Genomic DNA, 15,219 nt, shown 5'->3' on the forward strand with positions numbered 1-15,219 from the left:
TGATATGAGTCAGATACAAAGCTATTCCCCTCACAATATTTGTCATTCAACTTGGTATATCCCAACCAGCCAAGAAGATTTTGCTGAGTTTAAACTCTGTAGCCTGGCATTCTGAAAACCACAGGTTTACTGAAGGTGCATTTTCAGACTCTTCACCTTGTCCACCTTTAAATATTTCTGAGCTATGGGGAGCCAGCTGAAGACTAAGCAGGGGTGTGACACTGTGACCATTGCCATGGTGAGGACTGGAGGAAGGCAAGGCTGGGAGTAGGAGGGGACACAGGAGGCTGTGGGCCAGTGACACAACTCATGGGAGCTTAAGACCGACACATGTGCACAGATAGAATACGTCTTCAGAAGTGAGCAAGAGTAGGAGGTCATGACTAATAGAATGTTCGGGGTGGGGAAGAAGAAAGAATCAATGACAGTGCCTATTATTTCTGATTTTGGAAACGTGGTGAATGGCAGTGCCCTTAAAAGATGGAGATGAGCTTCCTTTGGGGATGGGGAAAGGATGATGTACTCAGATTTGTGCATTTTACTATTGCTAATGGAACTTGTACATCGATGTACAAGTGGGAAGTGAGATATCTGGTTTAGAGTTATGGCAGGCATTTTTATGTTGACCCCAGATATTCAAGCTTTCTGTAAAACTCTGGTTTTCAAGCTTTGGTATTCAAGCTTTCTGTAAAACTCTCACCTTGAGGAATTTGCTTCTGACCAGCAGAATATAGGAACATTGAGGAGATGTCTCTTCCATGATTAGGTTACAAAGACTGTGACTGCTATCTTGCTAGGGTGCTCTCTCCATTGCCTTCACAACTTGTGCACTTAGATGAGGCTAGCTACCGTGCTGGAGAGGCCCACATGGCAAGGCACTCAGGGTGCTCTCTGGCCAACGGCCAGCAAGCACCTGAAGGCTTTAATCCAAAATTATGCAAAGAACTGAATATTGCCTCCACTGACTGCATGAGCCTTCCCCAACTGAGTCTTCAGATGAGAATGCAGACCGCCCGCTGACACCCTTCTCACTCTTTGTGAGAATCCAGGAAGCAGAGAACCCAGGGAAACTGAACCCAGATTCCTGACCCACAGCGATTGTAAGATGATAAATGTGTGTCAATTTAAGCCATTAAGCTTCTGGGTAATTTGTTTTGCCCCAAGAGATAACTAATACACAAGCTCTGGAGATGGGAACTGGGTTGGAGACTCACCAGCAAAGGGATGGTTTATGCTGACAGTGAAAAGCTCAACAAAAGATAATGTGTAGTGATGGGGAAAAGGAGATTGGTACAGAAGCTGGAGGAATAGTAAATTTTTTCAAAGATTTTATTTATTTATTTATTTGAGAGAGAGTGAGCAGTCATGAGCGAGAGAGCACAAGCAGAGGGAGCAAGGAGGGAGCAACAAAGAGAGAGGGAGAAGCAGACTCCCCGCTGAGCAGAGAGCCCAATGTAGGGCTCAATCCCAGGACGCTGGGATCATGACTTGAGCCAAAGGCAGATGCTTAATCTACTGAGCCACACAGGCACCCCTGGAAGAAGAGTAAAGTTAAGGGAAGGAGGGGGGATCACAAGCCTAATGAGAACTGTAAAGAAAGAGAGATCTGAATGGTGCGAATTGCAAGGTTAAGGAAAGCATGACCTAGTATCAAATGCTGAGATCAAGACTGAAAACTGCTTTTAGCAGCAAGGTGTCTTCTGCTTACTTTGATGTGAACAACTTCAAAGAAGTGACCCTGCAGAAGGCAGATTTCTACAGACTGAGGAGAGAACACAAAGTGAGAAGGGAAAAGAAACTTCTTTGAAGAAGCACAGCTGTTAAGAGAAGGAAAGAATAATGTGCTATTTGCAGTAAGATGAAAAGTCAGTGGCTTTTTTATGAGGGGAAACAGACTTGAGCCTGTGAGGCTTCTTGCTCATGCAAATTTTGATTGCATTTTCTGGTATTTATAACTAAGCTGTTATAACAAAAACAATAAAGAAATAACGCTCATTCATAATCTTCCTGCCCTTTTGAAGGTGCATATATGTCCATTTGCATTTTACAGAACAACAAAGCATTATTTTTGTATATATTATAAACATCTGCTAATGTATATCAGCAGCAGAGTTGTTTTTAATATTGCATAATATTGTCAAGCTTGCATACTATAAATGATCTATTTCCTATTTGTTGGACCTCTAGGTTGTTTCCAACTTTACATAACTGTAAATAATGCTGTGACTAATTGTGCAAAGTTGCTCCAAAACAAAAATGGAGAGGTTCCTCCTAAAAGATGTCTTCTGGATGCTTGCCAAAGCAAGCACTCCTTGGGCTTTGCAGGGCTCTGAGCTGAATGCAATAAAAATTCAAGTAAAAACTGCAGGGGCTCTTTCTTTTTGCTTCTTTCATTATCCCAAACTTCAAAAGCCCAACAGGTGAGTAGTTCAAATATACAGAAAGAGATCACTGAGTGCCCAAATTGATGTTCAAATTTCACTGAACCCAAATGCATTCCGTGAACTCACCCTGGCTTGATGTCTTTCTAACCAACATCCAGAGGTATAGGAAATATAGCAGAGGGCCTCACTCACCTTTCTTTTTTTACTTATTTATTTTTCATATACCTTCCTTGCCATTGCACTCCAAGTAAAATGATCTACTCTCAGAGGGCCAGGGGTGCTACCAGAAAATATCTTCCGTTTGAGCCTATAGCAATTGTTGCAAATCTGCTAAACATTAGGTTTGCCAAATCCTTATAAAGAATCACTTTCCCATTTCTGGTGAGATGCTTTTTGAAAGGAAAATCTTTTACTGCTTTTGCAGTGGTCAGCTGAAGTTCACCATGTTTAAAAGAGAGTATGTCATACCTTTTTCTGCTCATCCCCTGATTAACCTCTCTGCCTCTGAGATCACCCTTCTTTTATTCATCCTGGTTTAAGATGATGAATGAATCTTCTCATCTCCCAGGGCTAGTGCTAGTAGGATAGTTACCTACAAAAGGACAAGGGAGAAGTAAGTGAACCCTTTACATACAATGTCTTATTCAATTCCTTGTAAAGATTCTGTTTTACAGGTAAGGAATAAGAGCTGTTAAATAACTTGCCCTAAATCACAGAGCTCATCCATTTACTTGGGCTTAGAAGCTGGATCTCTGTTTTAGAAGTTCAGCTTTATACTTCCTCCTTCAAGATGTCTTTCCTCTGTCTTCCCCAGTTCTGTTGGGGAACTGCCCCATTGTTCCAATGATCAAAATGTTTGGATCAATAAATGATGGTGTTGACTTTTCAGGAAATGGTCCCTATTACTCTCCCTTGTCTTTTTTTTTTTTTAAGATTTTATTTATTTATTTGACAGAGAGAGAGATAGCGAGAGAGGGAACACAAGCAGGAGGAGTTGGAGAGGGAAAAGCAGGCTTCCCACGGAGCAGGGAGCCCGATACGGGGCTCTATCCCAGGACCCTGGGATCATGACCTGAGCCGAAGGCAGACGCTTCATGACTGAGCCACCCAGGTGCCCTCTCCCTTGTCTTTTTGTTAAGGGGCTTACCACACTACCTGGCACAAAATAAGACTTTGATAAATGGTAGCTATTATTAACAATAAAAAAACAACTTAACTCTGTGCAAAAATCAAGGACATCTGGCAGTTAGAGTTAAGTTGGAAGAGACAATGGCGAGAAGGTGACCACTGTTTGACCCTCAAGCTAGCACCGGGCAATTAGAATCTCCTCACCTCCTCCCCTGTCCTTGGAATGTGCATTCTGCCTGGGAGCTCTTCTAATGCCATAGCCTTGAGTAAGGTGTCGTTGAGACCACCTGGATGGTATACATGCCCAAACCCAGGTAAGACCTCTTAAGATGCCAGCAGGCAGGTGTAGAGATCTACTCATCTTGTGGCTGCCCCAGACAAGCCTTGTAAGTTCTCTTGCTTATTAAACCTGCCTCTGACCAGTCCGGAGACGTCTTCCTCTTTCCTCAGTCTTTCCTTGCGCTCTGTGTATACGGGGGATCAGTTTGTGAACCACCAAGGTATCTCCTAGGTAAAGCTGCTGTCAGGGAGCAGGGGGCAGCAGTGAGTTCAGGGAGAAAGGAAGTAATGGTGCTTCTCATGTGGATGGCATCCAGTGCTGCACAAAATGAAGAATTTTTGAAAGCAGGCAGCAAACAACCAAAGAGTCTCTCCACTGGTGGAAGGACTGTAGTTGCCAGGTGGGGTTTTGCTGTCAGGGTCCTGCTCTCAAGACACCGATAGTAGGAGTAAGACTAGGTCCCAACCCCAGAGAAACCAAGACAAGGGGCTGGAACCAAAAGAACCACTAGGGCTGGGAGAACGAATGGGGAGCTCAGTGTCCAAACAGCTTCTGACCGAGAGGGGGGTTATGACTGCAAGCTGAGTTATCCACCAGATACAGGCCCCCCACACCCCACCTGCTGAGCCTTTTAAAGAGTTCCTCCCAGGCTAAAGCTGGAAGAAAATGGATAATACCTGCACTGCGGGATGACTACTTGCTGGGAGAAAAAGCACCTATACACACAGAAGTATACTTCACTATGCTGGCACTTATAGGTCTCCAAGAGGCTGCTGAAATTTTATGCAAAATTTAGCATGAGTGTGTGCTGTTTTGAGAGGGAAAGAATCCATCGTTTTATCAGTCTCAGAAGGGTATATGGTCCTCGATCTTGCAAGGGCAAAGGACCAATGCTTTAAAGAAATGCTCTTTTTAAGCACAAATACTACAATCTATTTCTTTCCTTGGTCAAAAGTCTGGTGAGTTGAGACAGGGTGTTCACCTCCTATGGCGGAATTTTCTCATACACCTGGGCCTCCGATTATCATTCTATCTTTCAGTTTGCTCCCCTCCATTTTCAAAATACAGATTCAACAACTTCTGGTCTACTAAGGAGCTCCATTCTTACTACATGGCTATGTGTTTAATAAGTCTAATATCTTCTTCAAATCATATCTGCGGGTTCCTATAGGGTGGAGGCTACCATAAAATGGGCCCAGTCTGTCGTCCTGAGACTGAGAAATGCCCTACCTTCTCCCATTTCTTCAATCTTCCCCACTGCCTGGGCCTTGCATGTCTTTTACTCCCCCCTCTTGATTCTTCACAGCTCAGCTCAAATTTCATATACTCTTTGGAAGCTTCTGGGATTAAGTTAGCCCCCCGGAACTCTCTCCCTTCTCCAAAGTCTATACTACCATTAGGTGCTGGGAAAAATGTGTCAGGCAGTGAGTGTGTTGTAGAGCAGGCTTTCTCCACTATGGCACCACTCACATTTTTGGGCCGGATGATTTTTCATTGCAGATTGCATCTCCTCTCCCAGCATGACAACCCCAGTGTCTGCTAACATTGTCAAATGTCCCCTGAGGGACAAATCACCTCTGGTTGAGAACCACTGTTGAAGTGTGATCTTCATGTATCAGGCAATGTGTTAGACTCTGTACAGACTTTATTCATGGTCATACTGTACTCTCCTACCTTTATCTTCCTTTACTTCCATTCGCTCATTTCTTTTGAACTTATTTTGTACTGCACCTTTACCTTTACAAAGAACTTTAAACTCTTTGCAGGGCAGGTAATATAAACAAACACTTATTGCTTCTTTTATGCTTTGTTGCACATAGCCCAGACAGGTGAATATTACCATTGCCTTTTAGCACATAAACACTGAAGGCTAGAAATCTCTGTTTGCTAACCAAACTAAGGTCTAAATAACAACTACTAGAGCAGCAAAGACTCAAAGTCAGGACTGTCTGCTTCCAAAGTTCACAGTATTTTCAGAGCACAATGCTACTTCGGTTACTTTCTCTCCATAGACTCATTCTTGTTACTGCTCAACTGTATTTCAGCCTGCAGAACTGGGATCATGTCTACTGCCTCTTGGGAATACTGTGCATTTCTTAAGATGCCATAGGAATAGTTAAAGGAAAAATCTAACTTTCTTTTTTTTAAGCTCTCCAGAACCCCACAAAAGAGAACGAGGGTATAAAAATCTGGTATTAAGGGCATTCATTTTCTAACACTTAAACTACACTGAAACTATTCAATACTTTTGAAGGGTCAGAAAATACATTTCAGGAAAAAAAAATAAATCATCTCAATTATTACTTTAAAGCACAACCCTAGCTTTGTGGCATTTCCCTCATTTCCACAGGGGAAGGCTATTTCTCCAGCTTAATTCTTTTCCATTGATTGCTAGGATTTCAATCTCTTTAGACCCGTCTACTTGCATTAGAGGAAGGTAACAAATCTGCTTTACATTTTTCTCGACTCGAGGGGTTTGGAGTTTATCATATTCTTTCCCCTTTTCACGATCAGTAGAATTGAATTTCAAAAAACAAATATGCCTTTTAGGACAGAAAGCTACAACTCAACGTTTTGGATCCGCATCACATCCTCAAATTTGGAAGAGTAGAGGTTAAATTTCTCACTTCTCCCAACTCTAAGCATTTAAAGAAAAGCAATCTTGAGAAACAGACTTCTGAAGGGAAAAAGGAGGAAACCAGCAAAGGCACGGGTTGCATTTTCTGTCCAAAGGCTAGTTTCTCTCCTGAGATTTTGGTCAGCTGTCAGCACGAGGACATTCTGTAGCACAGGCGGGTCTGCTGAGGTTTCAATTATTTTACAGTCCAGGTGATTTCACACTTTCAATCACAACTACGGTTCAATGAGGCCAGTGTTCTACAGCTGATGAAATGAAGGCCCAGTGGCTAACTGACCCACTACCAATATTCAATTTCAAGTCCACCCAATTCCTGTCAGAGCAAAAGACTTTGATACATTTAAAGCTTTCCAGTCATGGTCAGGAAGTTTCCACTTAACTTTAGGCCAGAAATAAATCTTTATTACAGTTAAGACATAGAAATATTAATATCGCTGTATTTAGAGGACAACTGTTAAATTAAGCCTTCCAAACCACCACACGTGGACTGAAGCTTAGAGTACTTGCCCCTGAGAGATAATAGGATTTCTGAAAGCTGGAAAACAACTTAGAAATGATTTTACAGAACAAGGTGAGTTTATGTGTCTCGCAACATATGGATTTCTTTCTCCTTTTGTAACTGGGAGGCAGCAGGAACAGTAGAACGTTCTGGATTCAGTGGAATCTAGACTTAGCATTATTAACTAGAGCCCCAGGTATGCTACTTCCCCTCTGTAAGCCCATTTTTATTTTAACAAGAGATGAACCAGATAATCTTCCAGCACTAATGTTTTGTGACTCTATTATGCTTACCTTATCTTTACTGGAAAATCCAAAATAGGAAAATAAACATATTACAACCTTAGATTAACCTTAGTCTTTTTTGCTTTAAAATTGCAGTGACTTTTTTCTCAGCCATAGCCTTCCAAACTTGATGGCCTCTCACTGTTTTTCTCTCGACAGGGGTAGCAACAGAGGCACTCATGTGGTGAAGGATGTAAAAACCTCTGTACCAAGAGGCGCCTGGGTAGCTCAGTTGGTTAAGCGTCCGACTTTTGGTTTCAGCTCAGGTCATGATCTCAGGGGTGTGAGATCAAGCCCCGCTGAGCACGGAGTCTGCTTGGGACTCTCTCCCTCTCCCTCTGCCCCTCCCGCTCGTGCTCTTTCTCAAATAAAATCTTAAAAACAAGCAAACAAAAAAACCTCTGTACCAAAAAATTCAAAATGATCTCCCTCAAGTTTTTGAAGGTTTGTTTCTTTATGCTAGTGTTCTTCTATAGATTTTCTTCCTTAAAAGAATCTCATTAGCTCCTCTACTCTCATAGATTGTTTATTAATAGAACATGTCTTAGCTGCCTCCTCATAGCAAACAATTATTTTATAATTTGAATTTAGAAAAGGAAGACTTGAGTAATAACTAATATTTACATTCTCCTATCTTCCAAGCACTGTTTACATGCTCTACATATTAGGAAGGCATTTAACCCTCAGAAAACTCTGTGAAGTAGGTACATGTATATCCCTTACTATTCAGATCTATCCAGTTCTAGGCTTTGGTGGTTAGAGGTCAACTAGAGGTCAGTGAGCAAGTATGCCTGGCTGGGAAACTGCCTTATCTGAATCTACTTCGGTTTCCCCACTTGGGATGGTGAAAGGCTTGAACTTAAGTAAGGCAAACAATGGCATCCGAAAGTACAAATCTATTTGGTTCCGTCATTGCAACAGCAAGGATTTAGAGGGAGAGCTCACACAGGGAGGGTTATCTATCCTGCAGTTCAGGCACCTGAAGCACATGTGGGTTAAGGAAACTGCCTCAGGCTTTATGGCTTATATGAGGCAGAGCCAGAAAGCTGATCCAGGCACCAGGCACCCAAGTCAATGCCATGCTTGTGCTTGACTGCCCAGCTAAAACTTTATTTTCCTTTATGGGTGGTGGTGTCTCCACACATACAACACTGTTGTTCTCCTGGATAGGTCTTTGGGGAGGTTAGCCCGAGTTCCCATTCCATTTTTTGCAGAGCTCCACCCATCAACAGACTCTGATTCCATGTTCTAGTAGCACCAATAGAAACAGTTTTAGATTACGAAACTTGTTTTTTCTACAGCTTAAGAGTTTAATCACACAGCTTGAGGAACTGTGATGTTCCATTTAGTCACCATCTTTAATGAATTCTGCCACTGGGGATGAAACAGTGATCTGTCATCTAGAAACAGGAAAAGCAGACTCCCATAGCAGATAAATTCAGGTTGAAGTGCAGTGGAACCTGAGCTCTCGTTCTGGGTAATCCCTCTTGTAATGTCAAGAAATTTAGGGTCTCCTCGAACCATTGCTTGTCAACTAATCATGCTTATGAGAATTGTTTCCCATCACCAGTTAGGTTCACACCTCTATGTAGTCTTTCAATATTTCCCAAAGTATTTTATGAATGATATCAGCAATGATTCTCCTTACGAGCTCGGCCAGGGTTCTCATGAAATTGTGCACAAGCACGGGTGCCCTGCATCTTCATGACTTACTCCCATCGGGGTGAGCAGATAGCAATGCAGGTGGAAAACCAGAGGATAAGCTCCTGCTTTCCTGTTAAATAATACCTTATTGGTTAAGCTGACAGGTAATATCTCTAAAAGTTCTAGTGAAAAGTAAATTCATGCTTGATTTCAAAGGCTATTTACACTTTCACAATAGCAACAAGGAAAGCGAGAAATAAAGTAAGACTGAGACGGCATTCATAGCTCCTTGGAGGCCTTCCACATGACAAGCACCCTGGCTCTGCCTGCCATTCATTGCGTCTGCTTCTGAGTCATCATGTGGTGAGAGAGTCAAAGGCATGTGGCAGTGCGCCAGGACACCCAAGAAGCCACACCTTACACATGGGGCATATTCCAGCAAGGAGAGAAAAGACGTCATTGTAGTGAACTGCAATAAAAGTCGAGGCTTCAGACAAAACTCTGACGCTTAACACGTGAAATTTCCAAGTATACACCTAGTATCTCCAGTCATTTTTGATTTTTTTGGTGGAAAGGGCTGAGACTCAGTCTGAAGATCTTGGTTCTACCCAGGCCCAGTCATTTACCACCTGTGTGACCTGACCCGTGTCACGTGCCCTTTTCTAAGCTAATCATTCTTTCCATGCAAAGAGAGGAATAGATCCCATGAGCTCTATGGTCCCTACCGGCTCCAAGAGGCTTGTGAATTTTGCTTATGTTTTAGAACTCTGACCACCTAATCTGCCTGATTGTCACATCATTTCTAATAGATGCCACCTGTTTAACCCCACAAAGAGATTTCATATCACTGTGAAATATCCCTTGGAGATCCAAGATCAGCCCAAATCTAAACTGCTAACTTCTCACTAATTTACAAATGCTCACCCAGTGAAGGCTGACCAATACTTCCAGATGCAAGATACACCAAAAGAAAGTTTAATCAGTATCCAGATCTTTATCAAAACTGATTTCTATTTTTGGCCTCTAGCTCATCAAATATCCATGGAATAATTTTAGGGTTAACTAGTCATTATTTGAGTATACCCCTTATCATAGAGATTCATAGTTTGTTTTTTTAATTGAAATACACTCAAATTCTTTGTTTTCAAAATACTTATTACATAAGTAATAACCATAAGTCTAACTGAAAGGGTCAATGGAGAAACCTGTTAAGCACACATATGAATTCTATAATCTCTATCACCTGAACACTTACAAAAATCTTTTTTTTTTTTATTTTAAAGATTTTATTTATTTGAGAGAGACAGAGTGTGCGTGCACTCATGATGGGGAAGGCAGGTGCGGGGGAGGTAGAGGGAGAAGCAGACTCCCCGCTGAGTGCAGGACCCAACCTGGGGCTCGATCCCCAGACCCTGAGATCATGACCTGAACCAAAGGCAGATGCTCAACTGACTGAGTGACCCAGGAGCCCTCGTCTTGTGACTTTTACAGTTTAAAAGGCTGGGAACTGCTCCCTACAATTGAGGAACTGGTGTGGCTGCCATGGCTATGCTCTCAATGGCACACTCATCAGTTCCTCTGCGGATCCGGAAGTAACCATTCTCACCCCAACTGGCGCCCCAGCTGTTTTTAACAATCCAGTAATCCATCCCAGAGGCTGTGTCAGTGCCATAGCCCACCAGCAAAACAGCATGATTCGTCAGCTCAAAGGGGTTGAAAGGGTCTCGTAGGCCCGTGTGGTAATAGATCCCTGTGTGGTAGTGGAAGAAGTCATCATAGACTTGAAAAGCAACAGCCATGGGCCCGTGATGGACCAGCTCGAGCTTCATCAGGGCCTCGTTGCAGCCGCCATAGAAACCTCCCACATAGTGGTACTCGGAGGAATAATAACGGAGGCAGTCCTTCTTCGGTTTGCACGGAGAATCAGTGCCCGTGTAGGGGAAGCAGGCCTCTTCCACCAGCCCAAAATCTTGGGCATATTTTCCTGCGATGAGGTACGGGAAGCCACCTTCACAGCCTGAGGAGGAATAACACACAGTTATTATTACCCCTCTGTTAGAAAGGGGCACAGAAGAAATGGTCCCATTTTTCTTTTTTTCTTTTCTACTCCATTAATTCTTTGTTATACTCAGGAGTTGTTCTTAGCTTAAATGTTACTTCGTTCATTCATCCATAGCCCTCTAGCCAACTATTCTCTCATCCCCATCTCATGAACAGTTATTTGGCACCTGGTGTGGAAGGTAACTATAGCATAGTGGTTACATGGGGAGGCTCTGAAGCCTGACCATGGAGGTTCAAATCCTAAACTGTGGAAAGAATTTAACTTCTCTGTACCTCTGTTCACTTATCTGTAAAATACAGATAGGACTAGAACCTTCCCTGTAGGATTAAATTAGTTACTTAATGTAAAAGCAATAAAAGTTGGCTACTATAGTCATTATTAAATAGCCAGACACCACAACATGGCTCTTCCTGAAGGAAGTCTTCTCTGATCACCCCCTGTGAACAAGGTCTAAATCCGGTCCCCATCACCCTCCTCCAGTCCTTGCTGTATTATACACGTCCATAATCCTATATTTTTTCTTCAACGTTCCTTTAATTACTTAATTTCTCCTTTCCTCACTTCAAAGCTTCATGAGGGTAAGGACTGTCTCTGATACTCAGTCCCCAGGGCCTAGAAGTCACACTGTTGGTGTTTAATAAATATTTCAGAAGGGACTAAAAGGCCCAATGACAAATAATCATTCCTAAGCAGTTTCACTTTCTAGTGGCCAAATCTGGAGATGACAGCAGAAAACTTTGAAATGAGAATGTTTTGCTCTAAATCAATTGCAGCTGGGCTTTCTGCATCATTACACAGGGCCTGTTCTGAAAGCCCAAGGACAGAATTGTCACTTTCTCAAAGGGGGAACCAGTGTGAGTGTGGTTTTAATATGAATTTGGTTTTGGAGTGAAACTTTAGTTGGAACTGAAACTCTAATGTTTAGAAGCTATGTGGCCTTCAAAATATTATAGAACAACTTCATGTCTGTCCCCTGGCAATAAACAGGGATATCTACTTCTCAGGGTTTTGAGCATCGTTGGATAATGTACATAAAAGGCTCCAAAGAGCTAGTGCTCATTCAATACGTAGTAACTACTGACATTTTGCTGAATGGTGCAGTGAATTCCATGAGAACCACTCATTAGTAAGTGATAAGGATTGAACTCCAGAACTTGCACTCAGGTGCTCCGACTCTGGACACCACGCTCTCCACTACACCATCCTTTTACCTTTGCCGACAATGGCCAACTGCACCCCGGTGAAGAGTGCCTGAAATTTAACACTCACCTTGAGCATACTGGCTGCAAGAGACCACCTCCTGCGGACTCAGGATTGGGGTGTGCGTGTTGTTGGTTAGTATTCGGAGTCTTGCTTCCAGCATACCCATAGAAGCAAATGAGTAGCAGCTTCCACATGATGCTGGTGATTGAAAGGAAAGATATGTAACCAAAGGGAACTCTGAAGCACTTGCAAAGAAACACAGACAAATCTGAGTGGAGAGATACAGTAATATATTTATATTGAGTGTTGCTGTTGTTGTTCATGAGGATCAGCCCAATATAGAAGATTCAATGGAGAAATACTATTAACCTTATAGGCAAACATAAAGATCTCAGCTTTTTCACCAAAAGACAAATGTTACTACATGGGGCTTTCCTTGAGACTATTTTAGGAGGCAAAACAAAACAAAACGAAACCCAAAAAACTCCTCTGGTCTCTGCAAGGCATTTGATAGTATTCTTGATAATGAAGAAATGATATAGGTCCACAGCACGTGGAGCCTTTCAGTTCAGAGACAACTATGGAGGGATACATGTGAGCTGAGCTTTTCAGTATCTCAAGAGCAGCATTTTCTTTCTCTTTTCTTTTCCTTTTTTAAAGATTTATTTATTTGAGAGCGAGCGAGCACACACACATGGGGGGGCAGAGGGAGAGAGAGAAGCAGACTCCCTGCTGAATGCAGAGCCAGGACTCGGGGCTCTATCCCAGGACCCTGGGATCATGACCTGAGCCAAAGTTGAGAGTAGGATGCTCAACTGACTGAGCCACCCAGACGCCCCTCAAGAGCAGTATTTTCTAAAGCTGCTTGTTGGGGGGAACGAACCCGAAGAATGGCTCAGGTATGGGCATATTAGAAAAAGTTCAATTTACCCACGGTCCAGGAGGCAAAATATAACAAAGTCCGAGAAAAGTAAGAGATTATAATTATAAATGGTGAGATTAAAATTATAATGATGGATATGGTATTTAAGGTGGCCAATGAGGAAGTAAAACTCTAAGGATGGAGGTAGTGAAACTGAAAACAGACTGGTTCTAAGGGAAAAAGGGGAAGAGCAGTGCAGCTGTGGTTCCCTGAAAAGTGTCCCCTGGAGGAAAGAACATGAAGAGTAGCTGAATGGAGGTCGGGGAGCAGGGAAAAGAGAACTGCTTTAATACCTGGATGCTCTGTTGAAGACAAAATAAATGTATTTAAGAAGCACATGCTAGGAATATAGTTGCTATTTCAAGAGAAGGAAGAATGTTTTGTTATGAGGTAATTTATATGGACAATATTATCTGTGTTTCCTCAACAGATGTGGGTAAATACATACATACATTTAAGAAAATATGGCATGCATGTAACAAAGCTGGGATTTCAACTTGTTATAATTCTAGAAAAAAAAATGAACATAATTTTAATATCTCTATTACTATAGAGCCTCTTTTACCTCTACCACTGATATAAATTCTACATGGAGATATGCTTGTACCAAATCCCAAACATTGGTATTAAATGTAGTTATACACAACTGATGTTATTCAATGCACTAATATATTATTTACCAAATTATTTGAATGGTGAGCACTCCCTTATGCACATACAGTAAGATTAATGGACAGCATTACATGAAAAAAATCATCCTACGCAAAGTGTTGCCTTTGTTCTCTTTAATAAATCTGAATTTAGTAATTTAGTACTGCCTTCCTTAGAGAGAGAAGTATTCAAAAGAACACAATGCATTAGAATACCATCAGGGCACTGTTTTTCCCTTCCCCAGGTAATGTCGATTCATGTTCCTCCCTGAGTGCAAACGAAAGCCGGGACACTGTATGCTCAGCCTCCAACATCCTAAACTCTTCCTGAATTACTTATATTGCTTTCCTCAGACTAAACTGTGAATTTCCTTGAGCGTACATAGGACATGTGCCTTCTTCATCTACGTGCCTGATGCAATGAAGAAACTCCATGTATGTTTATAGAAAGAAGACTCAAATTAGGAACAAGTAGACACATATTTACAACGAGGAAAAAGAGTGACTTCATCGGAAGCAGTCAACCTTTCCTTGTTTCTAAGCTACCAGGGAGGCAGAACCTACTGGGAGCCCTCTGGCGAGGTTCAACACCACCACAGGTCCTGGACTAGGGTCTATCAGAGTTTAACTACCCTTTAACTCTTCCATTTCAGATGTTCCCCAAACTTTTCCCTATAAATAGCTCAGATTTATCCATACCTTCTACTGCTTTTGCTGCCAAGAGATCACCTCAATTATGAAGATTAGGACAAACGCTTGGGAGAGGATCTTAAATTCATCTAGTGTACTATTGACTTGATAATGTATACACGGAGACTCAGAAAGAAGCAATGACTTGTCCAAAGTCCCAAAACTAACAGATGGCAGGTGCTAGTGGCTAAGTGTCTCCTAATGCAACTTGTGCTCTTTTCAGTTCATAGGTCTGCATCTACTTTAAAGAATTTTCAAATTTTCTTCCCCATCATCTAGTCACTAACCATGCCAAAGTTAACTGGCACAATTTGTTTTTGGAACCATCCAAGTAACACTATCCTTGGGAACCCCTCTTTCAAACGATAGAGTGTCAAAGAACTAGATCATCAATAGTAAACTGACAAAGCCAGTGTTCCTTTCATGTGTCTTCTAATAAATAACGTCCCAGGTATCTGGAAATGGCCCCATTTTGGTCATCCAGCTTTCCTGAACCACGGTGGCCACAGAAATAATCACTCTTGCTACTAAGCATGGAACGCTCCTCATGGGACCATCCAGCACTGTGGGAGGGCAAGGCCATGTGTCCATCCAAGGACTCAGAATGTGCTGTGAACAGAGAAACCAGGGGAATGAGGTAAAGAGATGACCTTCCTCAAGCCACTGACGTTCCCAGAAGAAGGTGTCAGCTGCCAAGGAAATTAATGCCTCTTTTCAAACAGTCAAGGCCAGAATGTAGATTGTAAAAGGACTATTATCCCTTAAGAAGACTAGAGCGTAATAAAGAATAAGGGGAATCTGACCCAGAGGTCTGCAGTAAATATATTTCCACAAT

The 15,219-nt window shown here is 42.1% G+C and overlaps 1 protein-coding gene across 2 annotated transcripts in view; it reads right to left on the reverse strand.

Moving 5' to 3' along the window:
• Nucleotides 1-6,810: 6,810 nt before the first annotated feature.
• The window catches only part of CTSC (cathepsin C), a 38,627-nt gene continuing 30,218 nt past the window's right edge, over nt 6,811-15,219 (reverse strand). For both annotated transcript variants that reach the window (XM_028091707.2, XM_088017911.1), the window contains exons 6-7: nt 12,189-12,320; nt 6,811-10,874 (exon numbers count right to left, since the gene is read on the reverse strand). In XM_028091707.2, coding sequence (XP_027947508.1) covers nt 10,372-10,874; nt 12,189-12,320 — 635 coding nt within the window. In that variant the 3' untranslated portion in view covers nt 6,811-10,371. The remainder of the gene's footprint in view (nt 10,875-12,188; nt 12,321-15,219) is intronic.

Source organism: Eumetopias jubatus, unplaced genomic scaffold, assembly GCF_037043125.1.
Source record: "Eumetopias jubatus isolate StellerSeaLion01/CBP00866 unplaced genomic scaffold, mEumJub1_p1.0 scaffold_13, whole genome shotgun sequence".
Classification (NCBI taxonomy): Eukaryota; Metazoa; Chordata; class Mammalia; order Carnivora; family Otariidae; genus Eumetopias; species Eumetopias jubatus.